Source organism: Eptatretus burgeri, chromosome 2, assembly GCF_056783735.1.
Source record: "Eptatretus burgeri isolate ZD-2024b chromosome 2, Ebu_testis_v1, whole genome shotgun sequence".
In the NCBI taxonomy this organism is placed as follows: Eukaryota; Metazoa; Chordata; class Myxini; order Myxiniformes; family Myxinidae; genus Eptatretus; species Eptatretus burgeri.
In genome coordinates, this window is record NC_140962.1 from 21,063,963 (window position 1) to 21,089,699 (window position 25,737).

At 44.8% G+C, this 25,737-nt stretch overlaps 1 protein-coding gene across 1 annotated transcript in view; it reads right to left on the reverse strand.

Annotated features, from left to right (window-relative positions):
* Window positions 1–25,737, reverse strand: part of LOC147031552 (coxsackievirus and adenovirus receptor homolog) — a 49,027-nt gene that overhangs the window by 21,790 nt on the left and 1,500 nt on the right. Inside the window, exons 2-5 of the mRNA XM_085864934.1 lie at window positions 16,867–17,021; window positions 10,745–10,943; window positions 851–1,000; window positions 540–662 (exon numbers count right to left, since the gene is read on the reverse strand). Of these exons, the coding sequence (XP_085721060.1) occupies window positions 540–662; window positions 851–1,000; window positions 10,745–10,943; window positions 16,867–17,021 (627 nt within the window). The remainder of the gene's footprint in view (window positions 1–539; window positions 663–850; window positions 1,001–10,744; window positions 10,944–16,866; window positions 17,022–25,737) is intronic.

Sequence of the window (25,737 nt, forward strand, 5' to 3'; positions counted from 1 at the left end):
ACACACACACACACACACACACACACACACACACACACACACACACACACACACACACACACACACACACACACCTGGGAGAGCTTAGTTCTACATTCTGAAACATACATATGGAGATAACAACCAAACACATACATTACTTTGCATTAAGTGTTATTCCCACAACCTTTAGAGTTTAAGTTCTATCGGGACACAATGGTCAAAACTTTAAGGTCCCTTCATGGAAAAGAAGCCCCCCCCCCCAGAAAAAACAACTCCCATCCACCAAATTGTTGTCTTCCAATTTTCACCTTGTACAAATGCCATAATATATACAATATATATAATTATATGCACACACATATGAGGCCCCACGAAGAGGAGTGGTGTAAGTGACATTTCTTCATGATATGATGATGATAGGCTCGGATGATAGGGGAAGGGTTAAAATCGTGCTATATGGCATTAACTCCAAAATGGCCGATGTGTCCCTTACATCACTCCTCCTCGTGGCGCCTCATATACACACAGTATATATCACTTTTTGTTTGCTCAATCACCTTCCTTTGGTATCACCGAGAGGAGGACAGTGCACCCATTGCTGCCTATCCTGTTGGATGCATTGCACTGGTAGAGTCCACTGTCATCCAGTGTCACATTCTTCATCCACAATTCCCCAAGGACTGCATTCAAGGGGTAGATGGAGCAAAGTAAAACTTCTTCAATAAACTTGAATGGCAAAATATACAAAGCAGTTAAAAGACTATCTTATGCAAATGAAATGGACAATCAAATAACCTCTTTGAGGCCTTAAAGGAAAACTGTGGTATCCTTGTCTAACATATGCACATACAGTACACTTCTCCAGTACCATTTGCATTTTCAATTGGTGATTTGGGGATCAACCGGGTCCAGGTGTAAGATATTTCTGGGGTTCCAGTATCTGCAATGCATTTCATTTTCACATCCTCGTTGATCTTGGGTTGTCCACCTTCCAAGGAGCATATGGGAATGGGTTTCACTGGGTTGAAGAGAAGTGGGCACATAGGAAGAGATTAAAAAAATTCTGAAATAAAAGGTGCACAATCTAAGCAATGGAATAGTAATACTTAGTAATTAAGCAAAGTTAATCTATTTTTTTAATGATTCCATTGCAAAACCACCCAAATATTCAAATTGGGACTTAAAAAAAAAAATTGTAATGCAAGCCACAGCACACAGTTCTTGCTAATGAACCCCATCACCCCTCCCCCAACATCATGGGCATCAATCAGTGGGGGATGGTGGGGGGGGAGATGTCACCTCCACTTTTTGGAAGAGGGGCACAGCATATAGATCGTCACCTCCCCTAGTTTTTTTGGGCAAAAAACAAAAAATGTCTCCTCAAAGGGTTGCCAAGCAGTTTTCCTTGTGATTGTTTTGATACAGGTGCCATATAAAAGCTTCCATGGTGGAATACCATTAAAGTAAAATGTTTATGGTTTACACCATGTATTGGCTCCTAAAAGAGCTTTCTCCTGTCCATGGGTGGCGTATGCTGTCAGAAACATGGAGGCCTACTTTAACTTTTTCTTCTCTTTTGCTTTGGAGTTTTTAAAAATATAAAAATGACCGTTTTTACAGCCATTTTTCCCTGCTGTGCAGGGGTTTGGCTTTTTCTTGAGGCAATGTTTTATGGCCGGATGCTCTTCCTGACGCCAACCCTGGTCGCCTCTTACGACACACAGGGATATGGTACACCTATTCTAACCGGGGCATACACCGGGACCAGTACACTGGCACTCATTTCGCCGACCTCGGAAGGATGACAGGCTGAGTCAACCCCCTGGTGTTAATTCAGCAGCCAACGGGGCTTGAACTCAGGACCCTTGGATCCCAAGCCGCCACCCTAACCACTAAGCCAACACCAGGCTTGGAGTTTTTAAAAGTATAAAGGATATAAATAGCTTTTTTTAGGATCTAATGCATGGTAGAAACACCAAACTTTTTACTTGAATGTTTAAATACATTTTATGAAAATTTGAATGAGCAATTAATTACTTTGGTTTGACCTCTCTTCTGGAGTTTTAAATGTTGGGGGGGGGGGGGGGGGTCTGAAAATCCTCCATGTAAATGTGTACAGTGCAGCGCCACTGGTGGGAGAGTGTATAACAGGCCTTCTACCTTGATCATTTAAACCTTAATTTTACATTTCAGACATTATTTTCATAATTACTTTAGACGCCATCAAAATTATGTTGCTTTAGGCTCAACTGCAAGAGATGCAGAGGAATTCCGATGTTCTATTTACTTTTCCCATGTTACATAAACGTTAGCAGCTTGGTGTGTTGTTTGTGACATACCACCTGCTCATGTAATTGGATTTCGGTCATTGTTACCCTCGCCAGAGGAGAAGGTTTGGGTCTGTTTGTTTGTTTGTCTGCACAAAACAGGAGTGTTTTTCTCTGCAACCGCTTGTCAGATTGTGACAATTTTCACCATAAGAGCGACTATTCATGTAGAATGTTTAAATGATAATGATGTCATAGGTCATGTGGTATGGCAGCCATGTTTGAAAAAAAAGGAAAATAAAAATTGGATCTCTGCATCTCCAAAACCATACCAAGGAAAAAAATTGAAACTTGGCACATGACAAGTATTCATGGGAATGTGTAATTTTTATTACTGATGTCATAGGTGCCTTCATTATGATGTCATAATTGCATATGTAGAACGCTACATCTGATCAGTATGAAAAATGTTGAGGGTCATATAGGGATAGATGCATCCACAGAAAAAAAAAAAAGTTGCTGATATCAGTCATGTGATTTGGCAGCCATAATGTTTTGTTTTTTTTGTCTTTTTCAAACCTTCAAAAACTTCTCTGAAATGGCTGAACAGATAGAGGTGAAACTTTACAAGTATGACTGCCTATCTGAGGAACAAAACGTTCACACATGGTCATTGGTCACATGGTTTGGCAGCCATCTTGGATTTATCCTAAAAACGATTAAAAAAAATCTCCAGAATGGCTGGACAGATTGAGGGGAAACTTCACAGAAATGTTTCCTAAACATTGGGTGATACCAGGGTATTCACAAATCATTGATAAGTCACATGAGCTGGCAGTCATATTGGATCGAGTGAAAAATCTTTAAAAAATATTCTCTTAAACTGCTTCATTGATCAACGTGAAACTTCACAATTATGATGGGGAATATATGTTTTAAACTTCAACCTGATCAGGTGCATGGTCTGGCAGGCAGAATTTTTTATTTTTTTGATCTGGGTTCTTTGTTTTTTTTGAATAAGCCTCACTTGGCTGTGCCAGAATGTGTATGAGAGTAGAGGAGTAGCAGGTGAAATGAGAATTCTATCCAGGTTCCTCCTGATGACCCCATCTTTACTTTTTGCTTGTTCAGGTTCCTTCTGACCTATTTAGGCCTATTTAGTCTTATCTTACATTTCATTTGAATTTATTTTAATCCCATTCTGAATTCAATTGAATATAATAAACGTCATGGGTCAGGGTCACGTGTCCGATTAAAGCGGGGTTACATCAAAGTGGGACATCTTTGTACCCAGTCATCACTGCCAGCAGTTATAAAATGGCATGTTCTAGTAATGTCCCTTATTAATTACACAACACTCCAGTACACAACTAGTCTCTGAGGGACTGCAATTTTTGATTGCTCTTTTTGTTGTTTTTTTGTTTTGTTCCTATTTTTCTTTTTTGGACTGCAGAGTAGACAAAATAAATTAATTTTGGACACCCCCCTCCCCCCCTCCCCAATCCCACAAAAACAATTTTCCCAGAAAAGGCAGCACAAAACATATGCATTCGAATGACCCCATCCCCCCACCCTCCACCCCACTTTGCAATCGCGATCGACGGCTTTGCCCAATCCCCACATCTCTATCAGGATTTTTCCATCCCATTGGCTTCTGCTCACCTGAGATCAAGTCAACACTGGCAGTTATTTCAACTGTCACAGGAATACATCATGCATTTTAGAGCCCCTACAACCAAATGAAAAATGATCCATGATGATTGATGACCCCTTTTTACAATTTAGGTGGTCATGTTACCAAATTAGACTTTATCAACATTCACTCAATGCATGGATGAAACTGCAGAATTTATGAAAAAAGGAAAGTACAGTAATGTGTAAAATCACTGTTTACTGGAGGGGTTTTGGGAGCATGCTCCATTCACGACCACCCCTTAACCCTGCGATAGTCTGCTGTGTCATTCAAACCAACCACCCCACCTTATTGATATCCCTCCTCACACAATCTTCCCACCTCAGCCATGGCCTACCTCTTTTCCTCATTCTTCACTCCATCATTCTATCCACTTTCTTGGCGATTGTCTCTTCTTCCACCCACACCAAGTGTCCAGCCCATTTCAGCCATCTTTTTTTTTTAACCAATCTTCCCATAAAGCTCATCTGCACACCAATCTCCTTCCTCAGTTCATCAACTCTCCTTCCATTTACCCTCTTCACTTCTGCAATCCACCTAACCCAGATGTTCTTGCAGACCTGCAACTTCTGCTGTTGTCTCTGTCAGTGCCACCATTTCCAGATGGTAAAGGTAGGTTGGTGTTGCACAAGAATCAGTGAAATGCATCGGTTAACATACCAGTGCATCCCAGTCCATTGAAAACTTCACTCATTTTCCAATGTTGTACCAGAACAAGCCTTCAATCTCTGACTCATCCTGCTTCTGTCATCTCACAGTCCCTCCACCCTATTTTGAGTCTGAAAAAATAAATTCCATCTGCTTTCTTGACTATTCGGTGGGGGTAAACTGGACCAACAAAATAACCAAGGAATATTCTTAAGCATTGCCTGTAAGATGATCTAGCTTGTCCTTTGTCGTATTTCTCACAGTCTACCATTTGGTTCCATACAACATTACTAGTACAAAAACGGCATTGTATATCCTGATATTTGCTTTGAGATCTCCATTTTCGTACATTTCGTACTTCTGGTTCTGGGTTTGGAGCGTCGGCAGGTCTCCTTCAGGGCTCTCTGCTGACGATCTCAAATTTAAGTTTCCGGTCATCATCTGTCCTGTTTTAACTGTTTATTTTCTCACCGACATGTTACTGGGGTTGGGCACACATCGACTTCTTCTCTGTTGTCCCGTTGAAAGGAGTGTTTTTTATGGCCAGTTTTCACGCTGATCACGCATCCGTTGAAATTTTTAATGTAGGATGATGTCTTAGGTTGGTAAAATGCAAAAAAATCAAAATGGCCAGCAAATTTGCCCACTTTTCAGGTAAAATTTGATAATTATGGCTTACTGGGGCATGCGAGCGGGGGGGATCAGAGAGGAGGCGAGAGAGGGCTGCACATACTGACACGCACCTACAGGCCCGCACTAGTAATAATAATTATAATAATAATAACAATAAAAAGATCTCTTATAATGCTTCATCTTCCTCTTTCACACATGTGGTACTCTTTGCTGTATCATAATGCACGACTCTTCTGCTATTTAAACAGACTGCTCTCAATTCGACCTTTCCTTCATACCTTGCCTAAAAAAAATCCAACTGTTGCAGCATTTCTTCTCTCCATTCTCTGAATTTGTCTTTATTGCATCCATCAAGAAACGTGTTTAATTGCATCTCTGACCTAAAACTAAAAAAAAAAAGTTTGCTATGAATGTCGCTTTCCATCAACCATTCTTTTTTTCCAATTTCAGTGCCAACTCACCCCTTTCACCCCTCCCCCACAAAGCAACCATCACACTCTTCTCCTTCCAAGCCTCCCTCTCACCTCTCTCAAAAACTCCCCCCTCACCTCTCTCCCTCAATTCTCCCCTCTCACCATTCACCCCCTCACTCACCCTTCTCAAAGTTGCCCCCTCCTCTCATCCACAAAGCTGCCTCCTTCCACTGCCCTCTCACCTCCATCTCTTCACTCCACCTCCTCAAATCCTCAACCGCCTTCTGTCCCCTCTCTTGTCCATCCTCTCCCCCAGCACCACAGAGCCTTTTCTCCTCCTCATCCGGCCCCCTCCCCGAGGCATTCTGCAACCCCCCACACTCCTTCATCAACCCCCTTACCTCCCCCTCATCCCTTGTCCTACCCTCCCCTCCCCTCCCACCCCTGCACCCAAAGCCTCCTCCCCTCCCTCTTCATTAACAGTGTGGACCTCAAATATCCAGGGCCTTCACTCAAACCTTTCAGATCTTTCCAAACAGGTTGCCACTGACAAACCAGCCATAATCTGCCTTGCAGAAACTTTCCTCCCCCAAGACATGTCTGACTCCCAAGTATCTCTCCCCGGTTACTCCCTCCTCTGGTATGACAGACCTGAGGATCGTCCTGATGGAGGAGTTGCTCTCTTCATCAAAGACTCTATTCCTCACTCTCCTTGCACTGCCCTCAGTCCCCCACACCCCCAGGAATACCTCTGGCTACAGCTTCCCCTCCACTCCCACCTCATGTTTATATGTGTACTGTACCGTCCACCAAACAGTGATGACTCAATCTACACCTCACGATCCGAAAACATGGACCAACTTCTATCTTCTCATCCAAACTCTCTCTTCCTATCCTCATATGTGGTGACTTCAATTGTCATCATGCCAGTTGGCTAGGTGTGGGTACCTCTTCACCTGTCATGGCACTTCGGCAAAAGCTTTCTGCGACTCATTGGGGCTGACTCAATCGGTCAACTTCCCAACACTGATCTCAATGAGTGGTACCCCATCTCTTCTGGATCTGATTTTGACAAATTTCCCTGACAATATCTGCTGCTCTTCCTTCGCTCCAATCGGTTCTTCTGACCACGTCCTTGTCAAAGTGGACATCTCTCTGGCTATTATCAGAGAACCACCTCACCGCCGTCGAGTCTGGCGTTTCACTCAAGCCGACTGGCAGGGTCTCCAAGCAGCCATCAAACTTATAGACTCGTCTCCTGTTGCTACTTTCTCCAACATCAACTCATCCTGGGAAATCTTTCAAAGAAACTTGCTCTCCCTCATGCACAGATTTATCCGCTCTCGTCTTCAGTTGCCCTACCCTTCTTCCCACCCTTGGTTCACTGAAGCTTGTGGCGAGGCAGGTGTCCTGAAAACAACTTGCCTTTGCCTCATGGAAAGCAAACCCAACTGAGGGTAATCTCAGTTCCTTCCATAAAGCTCGGAACAAGTGTGTATCTACCCTCAGGAGAGCCAGAAAACAACATCTTTCTAATCTCAAGTCCGAACTTTCAAACCTCTCACCCTCCTCAAAATTCTGGTGGCATCTAATCAAATTTGTTTCTGGTGTTTGTTCGCCCTCCATCCCTTCCCTTACCTCAAATGGCCGCACTGCTGATACCGCAGGTGAAAAGGCTGAATGCCTAAACTCGGTGTTTGCAGCTAAATCTTGTGTCCAAAACCCATTGCTTTCTCGACCCACCTTACGCAGTCGCACCCAACTGTCCCTGGACTCCGTATCCTTTGCTCCTGACAAGGTGGAGAGCTTGCTGTCAAACCTCAACTCGGATTCTGCAACCGGTCCAGACGGCATCAGCCCACGTGTCCTAAAAACCTGCTCTTCTGCTCTTGCTCACCTTCTCTCTGTTCTATTCACCCTCTCATTTGCTCAAGGTCATCTGTCATCTGCTTGAAAATCAACAAACATTACTGCCCTGCATAAAAAGGTACAAAAACAAATCCCTGCAACTACAGACCAATCAGCCTTCTGCCAATCATCAGCATGGTTATGGAATCCATCATTGCTTCAGACATGAAATCCTTCCTCTTCTCCAATGGCTTGATTTTGTATCTTCAAGTTGGTTTCAGACCAGGTCACTCTACCCTGGATATGCTGCTTCTGCTCTCCCAACAATGGATGGAGGTCCTCAAAGCCGGACATGAAATCAGAGCCATATCCCTCGACATATTGCGTACTTTTGACACGGTCTGGCACCCTGCCCTGCTCACCACACTCTCTCCCTATGATATCCAAGGCCATCTCCATTCATGGCTCGCAGACTTCCTCTCCTGTCACAGTCAACGTCTGGCCCTAAATGGAGTTCTTTCATCCCCTCTTCCTGTCCAGGCTGGAGTTCCTCAAGGTAACATTCTGGGTCCTGTTCTTCTTCTAGTTTTCATCAATGATCTATCCGACTCTCTGGAAAATCCTCTTTATCTCTTTGATGACTCCACCCTATGCCGTACCATCTCTCATCCCTCAGACCGGCATGCAGCAGCTTCTTCGCTCACTGCAGATCTGGGTAAAATCACAAACTAGTTCAACATGTGGAACATGTCTTTCAATCCGGACAAATCTCACACTCTCACTATGTCTCTCCGAAAGGACAGTTTCGAACCCCCCCCCCCCATCCACTTTTTCAACAATCTTCTGGAAGAAGTTTTCTTTCAAGCTTCTTGGTCTCACTATCTGCCATGACCTTTCCTGGGAAAGCCACATTTCAAACCTCGCCTCCAAAGCCAGTCGCCGACTGGGAATCCTCCGTCGTGCAAAGTCCTTCCTCAGCCCACCTGAGCTCCTGACCACTTACAAAGCTTTCGTCCACAACCTGATGGAGTACTGCTCTCCCCTCTGGGCTGGTGCTCCTGCCTCCCACCTTTCTCGGCTTCACGCTGTGGAAACCAAGGCATTTCAGATCATTGGCATCTCCCATGATGAGGCTGAGTCTTTGGGTGTCACTCTCTCACCGCAGGTTGGTCGGTGGTCTTTCTGTCTTCTACCGTCTCCTCTCCAGCCTCACACCCCCCCCCCCTGCTCTCTCTCTCTGCGATTTGTCCCCACCGCATTTCCGCAGGGCGCTCATGGTTCGCCAAAACCCCCTTCTGGTAAAACCACCAAAATGACAAATCACTGCTCACCTTCACTCTTTCATTCCTCTTTTTCCTGCCGTTGGAATAAACTCCCTCACTCTATTCAATCCCATTCTTCCCTCCAGGCCTTCTAAACAGCTGTTCATCACCACCTTATCATCCCCCATCCAAATCCTCGATCTTTTCCACCCCCGATAATCCGCCCAAGCCCACCTCCTTCAATTCCTTGCTTTTCCTTCTGAAAATCCTTGTAATGTCACCATGTTCCCCACCCCATCCCTCTCCCTTCCACATAACTCCTAATATCCCAGTTCCCCAATGTTTTGTCCTTCCCACTCCTGCCCCTCTTGTCTCATGCCTGTCTTGTCTCATGCCCCCATTGCTGTGCGTTGTGTGTTCGCTCTCATACGAGCCTCAACAAGGTATACAAACAAGGACAAATGTGTCCAAGAACTGCGTTAAAGGTTTTGTCTTCACAAGAAGAACAAGAAGAAGAAGAACGCAGAGCTCTCTTGGAGCCAGCGTTCATAATGCGACGCGGCTAAAGATTAAAAACAATATTAAAAACAGAATATTACAATATTCTAGTAGTGCAGCTCGTCTTCAAGTTATTTATCTGCACTTGCATCAGTTTGCTTCCCACAAGGAGAAAACCTCTGACCTTTTATATCCTGTCATTCCATGAGTACTGTATTTTCTCAGAAGAGTCTTCAGATTTTCTGCTCGTTCACTCATTTGTGTGCAGCATATTCCTGGCAGCTGGTTTGCATCATTGCTGGGAATGTGGCTGGGAAAATGATGTGCCTCCTGTAAGTTTAAGCAGGAATTTGGAATTTGTTCAGGATGATCGCGATAACTCGACTGCTCTTCACACAATATTATGTGGGCTCTTTCGTTTTCCTCTTCTTCGGTCGGCTTGAAGCAGGAATTTGGAATTTGTTCAGGATGATCGCGAGAACTCGACTGCTCTTCACACAATATTATGTGGGCTCTTTCGTTTTCCTCTTCTTCGGTCGGCTTGAAGCAGGAATTTGGAATATGTTCAGGATGATCACGAGAACTCGATTGCTCTTCACACAATATTATGTGGGCTCTTCCGTTTTCCTCTTCTTCGGTCGGCTCTCAGGCTGAATTCAGCTGACATCAATCCTCAGTTGCCAGTCCTCTAGATCAAGAATATTTAATGTTCACCAATAACGAGTGCTGGCAGACGAGTCCTCCGGCTTAACATCCTTTTGATGGATGGCGCACACATCGATGCCTCACCATGCATGTGAAATACCACCGTAGAGATTCAAATCCAAGCTCGACAGTTCAAAGGTGAGTGAGCATACCTCCAAAGCCATACTGCCAGCACATTCTCTGCTTATTTTCATCCATTTGGGTTTTGAGGTATTGACCATAAGACCCACCTTCTCTGCAATCCAAGACCTTGTGGTCAAATCTGTTTAATACTGGAAATAATTTATTAGTTGATTTATTTGTCCAACAGCTTCATCATCTTTTTGGCCTGTATTTCTCCCCCCCCCTCCCCCATTTTTTTTATAGGTTTCCTTGAGTAAATATTTCTTTGGCATCTTACCTTTACTTCGTACGTAGCATGACAAATAAAATCTGTCCTCATATTTTCATGTTTTTGTTGAGACCAAGTCGCATTGGCAAAGAAGTGCAGTATTAATTTATTTATGTTGAGGAATTCCATCTCAAGTCTGAAAAGTAATCAGTGTACCAGGATTGCTTTGTACTGTCTTGTCTTTGACAAAAGTCAGGCATAGTAATCTTCCTAAATGGTTGACTGAGGCAATTTTATTATTTTTATTCATTCACTCTAACCAATCTACCCTCACTATTGTTTTAAAACTTACCTGGTGATCAAGAAACAAAGGCAAACCAACAACTGCTGAATGTAATGACAATATAATTTGTACCACAAATCTTTTTGTTAATAAAGAAGTAATAATGACAGAGGAATCTTACCAAGTATAGTCAGCGTCACCTCCACACTGCTGATATCCCCATGTTTCTTCACCTTGCATATATACGTGCCATCGTCAGCCATTTGAGTAGAGTTTATCGTGATTGATGCATCTCCATTCAGATAGTCTCCGTTGAAGTTATAACGGCTATTCGAACCTTCTAATGGAGTAAATACCTCTCCATCAGTATACATCACAACCTGTGGGAGGAAGATAGAAATTCAGTTTGATGCTTCAGAGTTTATGTTCAGACTCAAATTTTAAGATTTTCTACAAGGACTTGATGCTGGGGTTGTTTCACGTTTCCAATTGCTAGGAAAAATTTTTTTTAAATCCAGAAACAATGAGCAGATATGCAAACAAGTGAGTGAAAAGTTGACAGAATGAGTAAAAATATTCAGCATGTACATTTGGAAAATCATATCTAGAAAAACAACCAAAGTAAAAATAAACCAATGTCACCCGCAGGGTGACCCGTATCTTGCCAAAAGGTGACCACGTGTGACTTCTTTAAGGTCACACTGAGGTGAACAGAGCTGCTATCCACCAGGAGCGACTCCTTGAGGAATATCTGCCTACGAGAGATTGCGATGAGAATCGTTCTTCAGAGTAACCATGAAACATGTGTTTGCCTCCTAACGTCACCAAATGACATCATGTCTCAAGCTTGCCATATCTAGAAGCACTCAGAGGTGTTCAATTTGACGTACTACACGATATGGTTCCTAAAACTTGAAAATTTGACCTTGGGGTCAAATATGTTTGACCTCAGGCACTAACCATGAAGGTCAAGGACAATCGCCACCAAAAACTAATCAGCTGAGCGCCAGACCATATACTACATTCCCATAAAGTTTGGAGACGATTCGATTAAAATTACTCAAAAAATAAGGGTTTCGTCGACTCCCCTGATTTGCGACAAAGTGACCTTGACCTTTGACCTTGACCTTCAAAATTCTATGCGCTGAAAGGGACCTCTATAGGCCTCTGATATGCGAAGTTACAAAAATTTCCAATGATAACTGTGCTCTGCAGAGTGATTTATACGTGATTACAGATAAAAAAATGAATAAATAAATAATAAAAAAACATATGAAGGTCAAGGCCAATCGCCACCAAAAATTAATCAGCTGAGTGCCAGACCATGAACTATATTCCCATAAAGTTTGAAGACGATCCGATCAAAATTACTCAAAAAAATAAGGGTTTCGTCGACTCCCCTGATTTGCGACAAAGTGACATTTGACCTTCAAAATTTTGTGCACTGAAAGGGACCTCTATAGGCCTCTGATATGCGAAGTTACAAAAATTTCCAATGATAACTGTGCTCTGCAGAATTTTTTATCCGTGATTACAGACAAACTTAAAAAAATAAAAAAAACATACATGCTGACTAACATATCTTAGAAAAACTTCGTTTTGGCAAGATAAAAAAATCAATTGTGCAAAATGCTGCAGAATGCATGTAATTTCTGCAGAACCTGCAAGAAATAATTCCAAAATGGATATCTGTTGTTTTGCATGAAAAAGGTGGTGACACCAAATATTCAAATTCCACGCATTGATATTGTAAAAAAAAATCATGATCATTGTAATCAAATGGAAGATCAAGAAGGAACCCGAAGAAGTAAAGAGCAAAGATGGAGTCATCAGGAGGAACCTGGATAGGATTCGGGTTTCAGCCGCCACTCCACAACCCTCAAACCCATCAAGGCGCAGCCAAATGGGCCTGACAGAAAAATTTCTGCACAAATTCACTTCTCCTTAAATAGATAGAAAACAAAAGAGAGAAATAGAAAGTAAAAGAGATGAAAGAAGAAGAAAAAACAATTATAATGAATAAATAGAATTGTGAAAAAAAAAACATTACAAAGAAGTGTGAAAGGAACAAAGAACACAGATGTCAGGAAGAACCCAGACAGATTTCAGCAGTTACTCCCCAGGCTCAAACACAGCAACATGTACAAGCTACCAGACGTCCATTTTATTTCTCACAAGCAAATACAACCGGTCGCTTTACTAACAGTGGTGTGTGAAGGAGTAAGGGGGGGGGGAGGAAGATAAAGAGGGACAGAGGTGCAGGCAGAGTACTGCATTTTATTTGGAGGGGGGAGTGAGGAGGGGACAAACAAAGAATGGTGGCAGGGGAGGAGGAAAAAAAAAAGAGATGGGTGAGGGGTGGAGGTGGTGTGAGCAAAGAGAGTGATATGTTATACTTAATGACTGAACACAAACAAAATAAAATCTCATGTCAGAATAGCTGTACACACAACACAACAGAGTTTGTAATGTTAACCACTGGCACATCTACAAAAACTTTGATATCCCAGTTCCAGAAAATTTGTGGGAACATTAACTAAAAGCATGGACTGAAAACATGGAAGTACTGCTCACGTAGGACCGAATGATCCCATCAAGCGTGAACATAGAAAACAAAGCATTGCCACCAGATATCATAATTGGGTACAAAAAAAAGACAAGAAAACATTGGTAATTGAGGTGTTACTTCGAGTGATTTTGAACTAAACGATGCAGGAATCAAGAAAATGACCAAATACCAAGACCTCAGGAATGAAGTGAAAAGATCCTGGAAGCTGAAGAATGCCAAAGTTGTACCAGCAATAGTTGGAGCTACGGGAATGATGAAGAAGAACCTTACAGAGATCTTAAATACCATCCCTTGGAATATTACTACAAACTAACTAAAGTTGGAAACTGTCTTGGGTTCAGTGACGATCCTGAAGAGAGGCCTCAGCACAAAACTTTGAGAACAGAAAACTTCACAGCTTGGTCCATGAATCATGACCCCTTCCTGAAATGAAGGTGGATACTTTAAGGCCGCCCTGGGAGGACTCCATTTCATATTCTGAAACTTGCATTTGAAGATACCAATCAACGACACGCGCGCGCGCGCACGCACACGCACACGCACACGCACACGCACACGCACACGCACACGCACACGCACACGCACACACACACACACCTGGTAGGTCTCGGTTTCACCTCCTGAAACCCACTCGCATGTGGAGATAGCAGGCAACAGTAACTTGCACGGACGCATGAATACTATGACACCTGGGAGGGCTCCATTTCACTTTTTGAAACCCACATACATAGATACTCAATTATAACGTGATGTTCGGGGTCCAAGGATTGACATCACGATCTAATCGGATCACGGAACTTCCGTCAGCCGCGTATAGCTAACGCTGAAGTCTTTCGAGGAAGGCCGATGGAGTCGCGAAAACACAAAGCATTTCAACTGCACGATGTTTATGTTAAAGCCGATGATGTAAATATTCACTGGAGTTTCTCTCATTTACTTACTTGACATGGATGCTATTTTGGTTCCAAAATCGCAGCATAGTGTTTTTTGTGAAAAATTGGATTAAATGAAAGTGAAAGTACAAGACTTTTTTTTCCAGGAAACGGGCGGCACTTGTAAATTTTATGCGATCATGAAAATTGCATGTGGGCAGATCGATAATTACCGATCGTACGAAAGTAATCGATTTTTGTTATTTTATTTATTTAATTATAAAGAGATAGAAGTGGTATTAAATTTTTGACATGATCCATGACGGCCTCGATTTCGCGTTATAACCGATCGCGTTGTATTGGAGCTTGCAGTGTACCAATCAACGACACGGCACGCACGCACACGCACCGGTGCCAAATGCCATTGTGGTAAAACTGTTTATGTATGTACACACGCTACAAGTAAATAAAAATGACAAACACAAATACCTTGAAATAGCGTTCTTTGAAAGAGGTTCTAAAAAGGGTAATTAGCGAAATTCAATTCAAAAATGTACCAAGCCACAGAACACAAAATGCCGATTGTACTTTACGCCTTCACAGCTATAACAAACATGGCGAACACCTGGTCGGATGGACCTCATTGTGTTTTTTTTTTTTAAATGTGCATCGATGTCGAAGTGAGAGGTGGATTACAAATGGAGATCATACAAAGCGATCCTTGCACATTTTCAGTGGATAAGACACCTCCCGAAGTACCCACTGCACAGCACAATGGGACCGAACAAAGGCGGAAACGTATTGTTGCCATTCTGGAAACCGCATGCCTCTAAGACAATGGCACCCAAGATACAGTGATCCACAGACAGTTATTTCATTCGTATATGTGCAATTAGACATATAACTTTTGTAAGTTGCTTGCTTTCTTTTTATCGCACCCCACGAATTCCTTACTATCTCTGTTTACATTCAGCAATAAACTTTATTAATTGTGCCGCATATTTTTCCTCGCCTGTCTGTTAATAAATGTTTGGGTAGAAATGTTCCCAGCCCGTTTTTGTCTTTTCTTTCATTGATCCAGCATGGAACGTATCCTTGCCGAGCCGGGACTTCATCTCCCAACGATCCGTTCTACTAGCCGGTATGTTCCTTGGTAGTGTCGCTCGGCTGCATCTGACCCGGTAAGGTGACCCGGTTCAGACAAATCATACCGAGGGTGTGTTCCCCAGTATTTAGGTCACCGGTTAAACCTTAGACTGAGGACCCTCGGTCACGTGGTTGAGTTAAAGGCGTTCACGGTCGATTAGCGACATGCCGCATCATGGAGTTATCCGTGTGCGACGGCCTGCGATTCCAGAGAGTCTGGTGGGAACCCGAGATAGCTTTCCCCCTCGTGGTCTTCTCGCTCTGACCCCAGGCTGCAACAGTACATCGAATCGATGTGAGATTGAAAGCACGTGTACTTTTTCCTGAAACAAACAACCAAACAGCTTGGAGAGTGCTTGCCAAGTGGCTTAAGCATTCAAGGAAGCACTCCAACGAAACGGTCAATATGAAACAGCTCCCTTGGCACGTAATTGGCAATCACCGAACTGTCATATTAAACATACACCTCCTGGAGACGCCCGGAATGTCACATATGTCCGAATTGGACAAATTAACACTTTTCTTGGAGTTGGAACTGCTTGCAAGTTCGATTCTGGAGCTTAAATTTTGAAATTCGTTTTAGTTTAAGAGATACTTGTGGTGAACGCATATGCGGAAATTAAATAAAACAACGAACGCTGACGTCTCCAGGCGTTTATAAGCATTGCAAAGTTTCCAGCGATTAGTAGCTTTGATGAACAGCTTGTTCCAAGTCAAGTTAAGGATGAGCAGGTCAAAAGCATGGCGGTTTCAGACCCCAGCAAGGATACTGAGGAAATGCCTTAAGACCTGAGACAGCTCGGTGGCTGAAGATGCGCCTGATGAAGGATATAATTAAATAAGGCCGTTAATGATCTTCAAAAGGGTTGTTTATTTAACCCAAACACCCAATTTTCACTCATGCACTTCCTTGAAGTTTTCTTAGTATGCATGCAATGTTTCACGCTGCAAGATTTTATCGTTTTGGAGTTATGGAGGGACACACACACACACACACACACACACACACACACACACACACACACACACACACACACACACACACACACACACACACACACACACACACACACACACACACACGCGCACACACACGCGCACACACACACACACACACACACACGCACGCACGCACACACACACACTTTTATGTATGAATGGTCCGTCCTTTAACAGCTTACCAAAATGCAGATGCCAATGTGACAATAAAAAAAAAAAAATACTTATTTCCAAGGTGGCCGAAGGCTTTTGCACAATACTCTATCTCACCTGTAAATGAACATCTTGTTATTTTGTGGACCATCAACATATAGATGATAGAACACTCTCAATGAGACTCTGCATACTAATACAGGGAGCATGCATCTTAATAATATTGTGTAATAGAGGATCATAATCTCACTTAAATTTGGGACAATTAGTCCAACAATCACATTTCGCCAAATACTGGGTGGATTGGGTTGGGGGGGGGGAGTGGGAGGGCGGAGAGGGAGGGTGGAGAGGAGGATGGAAGGGGGAGGGGGAGAGGTATGGGACTTGACAAAGTGGGAGACTTTGAATCCTCTCAATGCAGCACTTCTTTAACATAGCAATTACATTCCTGGAAATTTTTGAAATCGCAATATATATTTTTAGTGACTTCAATAATAACAAAATCAATATACTCTAAGATAGATAACAACAACAAGGTAGTATCGTTTGGCATGCTAGTATTACCGGCTTCAGTGCATCGACTCGCAGCCATTCAATGTCCAATGCCTGCATGTTTTCAGCATCTGTTACATAAATACAACTCATGTGGACTGTGTCTCCCTCAGCTATTTCCAAAGTCTGTGTGTTGGTCGTCACTCTCATCCCCAGCACCGTGCCTGCTGCACAAAAAAAACACACAATTCTGTAAAATGTCAAGCATCACAAGTCATAATAACAAAAACGAATAAAGAAAAATATAGCAAGTACAACAACTTAGAAGACAACATCCACCATAAAGGCTTGGTGTCGGCTCAATGGTTAAGATGGATGGCTTAAGATCCGAGGGTCTCGAGTTCAAGGTCCTATCTCGCCGTTGAATTCACACCAAGCAGGTTGACCCAGTCTGTCATCTTTCCGAGGTCAGCAAAATGAGTATCAGTTGACTGGTAACTGGAGCATTGCATCAACAGCACAGCCATGCCCCCAGAAAATGATGTTGCGAAGCAGCCACAGGCTGCATACGAATGAATAAATGAACTGGAAAGGGCACTCGGTAGAGTGACTACCTCCACCCAGATCCAGATCCGGATCTTTACCAAAAGAGAACAAATTCATCATAGTTACACATCTGATATGTCCATCAACTTTCGTCAGAATCCATCCATAATGTTTTGAGATACCGTGTTATACTGTATATCGTTTTTGGCTCCATCTCTCAATGGTGAAGAATAATTTCAAAGAAATTCTAGTATCCGGATTTGGATCATGACCAAAAAAGTGCATTGCTGTCCTTGTCCAGTCACCTACGTACACAAAAACAATTCACAACGATTGCTTGAAAACTGTGGCCAAAAATCGTGTGACAGACAGACACTACAGACCAACATACTTGGCAAAATTATTTCACCAAATAAAACAGGGGTGAAAACAACCTCTGTCCAGCTTCAGTTGTGGAGGGAATGAAAAATAAAAATCGTGCAAAATGTTTCAATCCAACTATGAAACTTTATTAAAAAGCAAACCCTGCATCACAGGTCAGGTCAGGTCAGGAATCGGAGCATACACTGCCGGAACTCCAGGGACCTCCGTCTGGCCATCCCCCAGGCAGATGCCTGGCCCATTCCCATCTCCTTGAGATGCTGAGATCAACCTGCTGCAATCAGGAGGCACTTGGTCAGCCCATTGGCCTCCTCCACTCATGAGGCTTCCTCGCTGAGAGAATCTGGTGATCAGGATCAGCGTCAAGAATACGAGCCACATGTCCATACAGCCACAGCTGACACTCACAGTATATGCAGGTAACAAATCTCATTTGAGTCTCTCTCAGCAACCACTCGTTGGACACAGGACTCGAGATAGCCAAGGATTCTCTGAAGGGACCCGGTACCAAAGGAATCAAGTCTCCATCTCAGATCCCTGGTCAGAGTCCAAGTCTCACATCCATAGAGCAAGATTGGAAGCACCAAGGACCTAAAGACTCGGACTTTCATCTTTCTGCACAAGTACAGACAGCACCACACCCCATGATCCAGTGAATCCATGACTCCCCAGGCCAAACCCAGACGTCTATTGACCTCTGGCTCACAGCGAACAGAAACATGAATATCACTGCAAAAGTCCATGAATCCCTCCCTGACCTCAACATCCTCACCACAAACAGGTACAGACAAGATAGCAGCATCCAACATGTCATTGAAAGCCTGGATCTTAGTTTTGACACAGGAAACCCATAATCCCAGTGGCTCAAACTCCTCATTCAGCACCTTGTCAGATATGGGAGCATGTGCCAGAACAGCGCGTCGCTGCGTCCACTTTCCGCCGGTACTCCAGGGGCCTCCGTCTGGCCATTCCCCAGGCAGATGCCAGGCCCATCCCCATCTCCTTGAGATGATGGGCAACCTGCGGCAACCACGAGGCACGTGGTCGGCCCACTGGCATTCTCCACTCATGAGACTCCCTCGCTGAGAGAATCTGGTGAGCAGGATCAGCGTCAGGAAAACGAGCCACATGTCCATACAGCCGCAACTGATGCTCACGGACTATGCAGGTAACAAATCTCATCCGAGTCTCTCTCAGCAACCGCTCGTTGGACACAAAATCCGACCAGCGATAGCCAAGGATTATCCGAAGAGACCTGGTACCAAAGGAATTAAGTCTGTCTCAGATCCTTGGTCAGAGTCCAAGTCTCACATCCATCGAGCAAGACTAAGTACCAAGGACCTGAAGATTCAGACTTTCGTCCTCCCGCACAGGTACCGGCAGCGCCACACCCAATGATCCAGTGAATCCATGACTCCCCAGGCCCGACCCAGACGTCTATTGACCTCTGACTCACAGCCAGCAGAGACATGAATATCACTGCCATGGTAAGTGAATCTCTCCACGACCTCAACATCCTCACCACAAACAGGCACAGACAGGACAGCAGCATCCAGGATGTCACCGAAAGCCTGGATCTTAGTTTTGACTGAAGAAACCCGTAATCCCAGTGGCTCCGTCTCCTCATTCAGCACCTCGAGGGCCCCCAAAAGGATATCTAAAGTCTCCGCAAAGATGACTGCATCATCTGCAAAATCAAGGTCGGAGATCTTGACATTCCCAAACGATGCACCGCAGCTTGATCTCTCTGACATCCTCCCTAAAATCCAGTCCATACAAGTGCTGAAAAGTGTGGGGGCCAGTACACACCCTTGATGAACTCCAGTAACAACTGGAAATAAGTCAGAGATGGTACCACCACACTTCACAGCACTCTCAGTACCAGAGTAGAGTTCAGACATCAGATCGATCAGTTTTGGTGGCACCCCACGAAGACCAAGAATCGTCCAGAGTGCATCCCGATTCACTGAATCGAACGCTTTACAGAGATCAACATAGGCTGCAAGCAGCCCCTGCCAAAACTCTCATCTGCATTCGGTGAGGACATGAAGAGCAAGGATACAGTCAATTGTTGACCACTTTGGTGTAAAGCCTGACTGCTCTGGACACTGGTGCTCAAGCAGATGGTGGTGAACCCTATCAAGAATTATCCGAGCAAAGACCTTGCCCGGCACTGAGAGCAGCGTCACCCCTCGGTAGTTGTTGCAGTCTTGGCGATCACCCTTCCCTTTCCAGAGAGGGACAACAAGGCCCCTCTTCCAGTCAGTTGGGATGATGCCTGTGTTCCAGGCAGAGCACAAAACTGTATGCAACGACATGAGTGCAGCATTTCCACCAGCCTTGAGAAGTTCAGCATGGATGCCACAGATCCCTGGAGCTTTGCCCTGTTTCAACTGGTTCACTGCAGCCCGTGTTTCCACAAGCGAAGGTGGACTCCAGTTGACTCGAGGGTCAGCAACAGGGATTGTAACACCCTGGACGTCCAACTCGACAGCTGGTGGATCAGCCTGGTACAACCACTCAAAGTCACCGGCCCAGCGGGCCTTCACTTCAGACTCCTCTGTCAAGAGCCTACCACTCTCTGCTCTAACTGCAGTGCTCCGAGGGATGGGCTTGGATGAACGCAATGCGCGAATTCCCATGTAAGCGGGACGAGAATCAACTGTCCACAGGTGATGCTCTACCCCCTCACAAATTCCTCGCACATAGGCCTCCTTGTCCACCCTCGGTGGACGTACAGTTTTACGCCTCAGCTCCCTGAACAGCTCAGCTCTGTGACTCTGGTCAATGGTATACAGTGTCCCTTGATAGACAAAATTCTTCTTTGCCCTGCGGTGAGTTCCAAGACATCTACCGGCAACATCAAGGACGGTGGTCTTGAAGGCATTCCACAACTCTTCAGGATCTCCCAAAGCACCCAGACCCCCCCAAGTGTCCACTCACCCTGTTCGCAAACTCCTCAGCTACTCTCTCATCCCTGAGCTTGCCAGCATCCAGCCTAGGCTGGGATGGTACCATTCTCCAGGATTTAAGGTGCAGCTTTAGAGTTGCTACAACAAGCCTGTGGTCAGTATTGAGGAACTGAGCACCCCGGTCGACCCTGCAGTTCTGGATTATCCTCCAATGACCGTCAATGAGGACATGGTCAATCTCCTTTGCCACACCGCCAGCGTTGGAATACCAAGTCCAGCGATGAGCTTGTGGGCGCTGAAACCATGAACCAGCCACCCTAAGTCCATGACTTCTTGCAAAGTCAAGGAACTTAGTGCTATTCTGGTTCTTAGTTCCTGACCCATGGGGACCAACACATGTCTCAAAACCATCCCTATCAGTTCCAGTCGATGCATTGAAATCCCCCAAGACTAGAAGTGTATCTCGTCTGGGGCACTGATCAACCACAGACTCGAGCGTGGCATAGAATGCATCCTTCACGGTGAGATCACTCGCCTCAGTCGGAGCATAAACAGAGACCAGGGAAATGACACCTTAGGAGTGACGAATCCTTAATCTCATAATACGCTTGTTGACCGGTGTTACCTCAATTATCATTGGAGTCAGCTTATTGGACACAGCAACAGCAACTCCTTGGGTATGGTAACCATCAGAGCGACCAGACCAATAGTAGGTGTAACCACCCACCATTATCTCGCCGCAGTCCGGTCTCTGAACCTCAGAGAGAGCTGCAATCCCGATGTCCAAACGCTTGAGCTCAGATAACAGAGACAGGTGATTATCCTCTCTTCGGGATAGGACATTCCAGACACCCACCCGAAGGGACCGCCTCAGGTTAACCCAAGGAGACCGCCGTCTGGTGGACGACACCTCAGCACCACTCCGACACACTCTCGCGCAATCTGACCCAGGGATGTTACCCCGTGGTTTCCCTCCTATCATCAAAGATTGGGGGTCCGGAAGGCTTTGCCCCAATCCCGTCATCTGGTGAGCTGCCCTGCGAAGGGAAGCTGCACAGGAGGTACTCCCACGGAGTGGGTTTTTGTGTTTTGCGGAATGAAGGGTTGTACGGTGGCCAGAGTGCAAATCCTGCCACCAACCTCCTAATAAAAAAGTAACCCAACTGCAGGAGGATGTCCGCAAACACAGTTGGGCACTAGATATGGATGGCCGTTGGCTCACAAGGAGCTCCTCCGCCCTTTGACAGGTTTTGTTTTTAATCCTACTGGGTGTCCATATCCAAACACCCTCCTCACCAGAAAACCTGGTGGGGGAGATGGTTTAGTCACCGACAACCCGACCATGGAACAGGCTTACATGGTACCTGTAGCAGGTCACAGATCTAACCTGACCTGACAGCACCTTGAGGGCCCCCAAAAGGATATCCAGTCTCCACAAAGATGACTGCATCATCTGCGAAATCAAGGTCAGAGATCTTGACATTCCAAAAACGCTGCACCGCAGTTTGATCTCTCTGACATCCTCATCAGAATCCAGTCCAGGCAAGCACTGAAAAGTGTACGGAGCAGTACACACCCCCTGACAAACTCCAGGAACAACTGGAAATAAGTCGGAGATGGTATCACCACATCTTACAACACTCTCAGTACCAGAGTAGAGTTCAAACATCAGATCGATCAGTTTTGGTGGCACCCCACGAAGACCAAGAATCCTCCAGAGGTCATCCCGATTCTCTGATAAACATAGGCTGCAAGCAGCCCCTGCCGAAACCCACATCATTGTTCGGTGAGGACCCGAATGGCAAGGATACGGTCAATCATTGACCTCTTTGGTGTAAAGCCTGACTGCTTTGGGTGCTGGTGCTCAAGAAGATGGTGGGGAACCCTATAAAGAATTATCTGAGCAAAGTCCTTGCCCGGCACTGAGAGCAGAGTCACCCCTCAGTAGTTATTGCAGTCTTGGCGATCAGCCTTCCCTTTCCAGAGGGGGACAACAAAAGCCCCTCTTCCAGTCAGGTGGGATAATGCCTGTGTTTCAGGCAGAGCACAGAACTGCATGCAACAACATGAGTACAGCATTTTCACCATCCTGGAGAACTTCAGCATGGATGCCACAGATCCCTGGAGCTTTACCCCGTTTCAACCGGTTCACCGGAGCCTGTTTCCACAAACAAAGGTGGATCACAGTTGATTGGAGGGTCAGCATTAGGAATTGTAACACCCCTGACATGCAACTAAACAGCTGGTGGAACAGCCTGGTGCAGCTGCTCAAAGTAACTGGCCCAGGGGCCTTCACTTCAAACTCCTCTATCAAGAACCCACCATGCTCCGCTCTGACTGCAGTACACCGAGGGATTGGCTTGGAGGAATGCAATGCGTGAATTCCCCTCCAAGCAGGATGAGAATCACTTGACCACAGGTGATGCTCTACCCCCTCACAGATTCCTCGCACCTACAGTCATGGCCAAAAATATTGGCACGCTTGCACTTCCTTCAAATAATGCACAATTTCTTCCAGAAAATTGTTGAAATTTAAAAAATCTTTTCATATTAACGTAGATATTTCTTTGGTTTAGAGTGGAACAAAACAAAACCAGCTGAAAAAATTACTAAATCTTCGGTTATTCTACACAGAAATCCTAAAATGGCCCGGACAATAATATTGGCACCTTTTATAAGTTGTTAGAAATAATTAGATTTCAAGCAGGTGATTCTCCTTTACTTTGGAATTGAACTCACCTGTGGTGAGTTGCAGGTACCTGCAATATAAAAATCACTCATTCAACCAGTTTGAACAGAGAAAAGGAGTCATTCTTCTGTTTTGTGTCACTGTGTACCACCATGAGCATGGAGAAAAGAAAGAAAACCATAGAATTATCTGAGGAGGTCAGACACAAGATTGTAGCCAAGAATGGACAATCTCAGGGCTACAAGTCCATCTCCAGAGACCTTGATGTTCCTGTGTCCACCGTACATAATGTTATCAGGAAGTTTAAGGCTCATAGAACTGGAGCCAACCTCCCTGGACATGGCCGCAAGAGAAAACTTGATCGAAGATAGCAGTGAAGGATTGTTCGAATGGTGGAGAAAACACCTCGATCAACTGCCAAACAGATTCAAGCTGACCTTCAGACACAAGGTACGACAGTTTCAACTCCTACCATCTGTCGCCAACTCACTCAAAGGGGGTTCTATATTAGGAGACCCAGGACGACCTCACTCCTGGGAGAGACAGAAGAAAGCCTGACTGGAGTTTGCCAAAACACACAGGAACAAGCCAAAATCCTTCTGGGAGAACGTCCTGCAGACATACGAGACCAAATTAGAGCTTTTTGGTGAAGCACATCATATCTGTTTACAGAAAACCAAATGAAGCCTTTAAAGAAAAGAACATCTTCCCTACATTCCAGCATGGAGGAGGTTCAGTGATGCTTTTGGGTTGCTATGCTGCCACGGGCACCTTCTGCCATGAATGTGTGCATGGCATCATTAAATCAGGAGATTTCCAAGGCATTATGGAGCGCAATGTTCAACTCAGTGTCAGAAAGCTGGGTCCTCGTCAAAGGTCCTGGGTTGTGCAGCAGGACAACGACTCCAAACACACTTCAAAAAGCATCCAGGAATGGTTCAAGACAAAACGCTGGACTGTTCTGAGGTGGCCAGAAATGAGTCCAGATCTAAATCCCATTGAATACCTGTTGGGATATCTGAAAACAGCAGTTGGGAGAAGGCACCCTTCAAATCTGGGAGAACTGGAGGAGTTTGCATAAAAAGAGTGGGTCAAACTGCCAGTGGAGAGGTGGAGGAAGCTCATTCATGGCTAGAGGAAGTGCTTGACTGCAGTTATTTTGTCCAAAAGCTGTGCAATCAAATATGAAGTGGGTGACAATAATTTTGTCAATGTCATTTCTTCTTATTTTCTGATTTATAAGCATACATTCAGGTCTGAATCAAAAACAAAGGTTCTGTTATATTAACTCTGAAATAAAGAGTTATCAACCAGAATGTTACAGACCAATCAGACTTCTCCCAATCATCAGCAAGGTTATGGAATCCATCATCGCTTCAGACATGAAATCCTTCCTCTTCTCCAATGATTTGATTTCTGATTCTCAATTTGGTTTCAGACCAGGTCACTCTCCCTAACCCTGGATATGCTACTTCTGCTCTCTCAACAATGGATGGAGGTCCTCAATGCCAGACGTGAAATCAGAGCCATATCCCTAGACATATCATGTGCTTTTGACACGGTCTGGCACCCTGCACTACTCACCAAACTCTCTTCCCATGGTATCCAAGGCCATCTCCACTCATGGCTCACAGACTTCCTCTCCTGTCGCAGTCATCGTGTGGCCCTAAATGGAATTCTTTCATCCCCTCTTTCTGTCTAGACTGGAGTTCCTCAAGGTAGCGTTCTGGACCCTGTTCTTTTTCTGGTTTTCATCAATGATCTCTCCAACTCTCTGGAAAATCTTCTACATCTCTTTGCTGATGACTCCACCCTCTGCAGTACCATCTGTCATCCCTCAAATCGGCAAGCAGCAGCTTCTTTGCTCACTGCAGATCTGGATAAAATCACAAACTGGTCCAACACGTGGAACATGTCTTTTAATTCAGACAAATCTCACACTCTCACTATGTCTCTCCAAAAGGACCGTTTGGAGCCCCCCCCCCCATCTACATTCTCAACAATCCTATAGAATAAATCCTTTCATTCAAGCTTCTGGGTCTCACTATTTGCCATGATCTTTCCTGGGAAAGCCACATTTCAAACCTCGCCTCCAAAGCCAGTCGCCTACTGGGAATCCTCCGTCATGCAAAGTCCTTCCTCAACTCACCTGAGCTCCTGACCACTTACAAAGCTTTCATCTACAGACTGATGGAGTACTGCCCTCCCCTCTGTGCTAGTGCTCCTGCCTCTCACCTTTCTTGGCTTCACACCATGGAAACCAAGGCATTTCAGATCATTGGTATCTCCCGCAATGAGGCTGAGCCTTTGGGCTTCTCACTCTCTTGCAGGCATGTCGGTGGTCTTTCTGTATTCCACAGTCTCCTCTCTGGTCTCACCCCTCCTGCTCTGTCTGCAATATGCCAACCCCCCCCC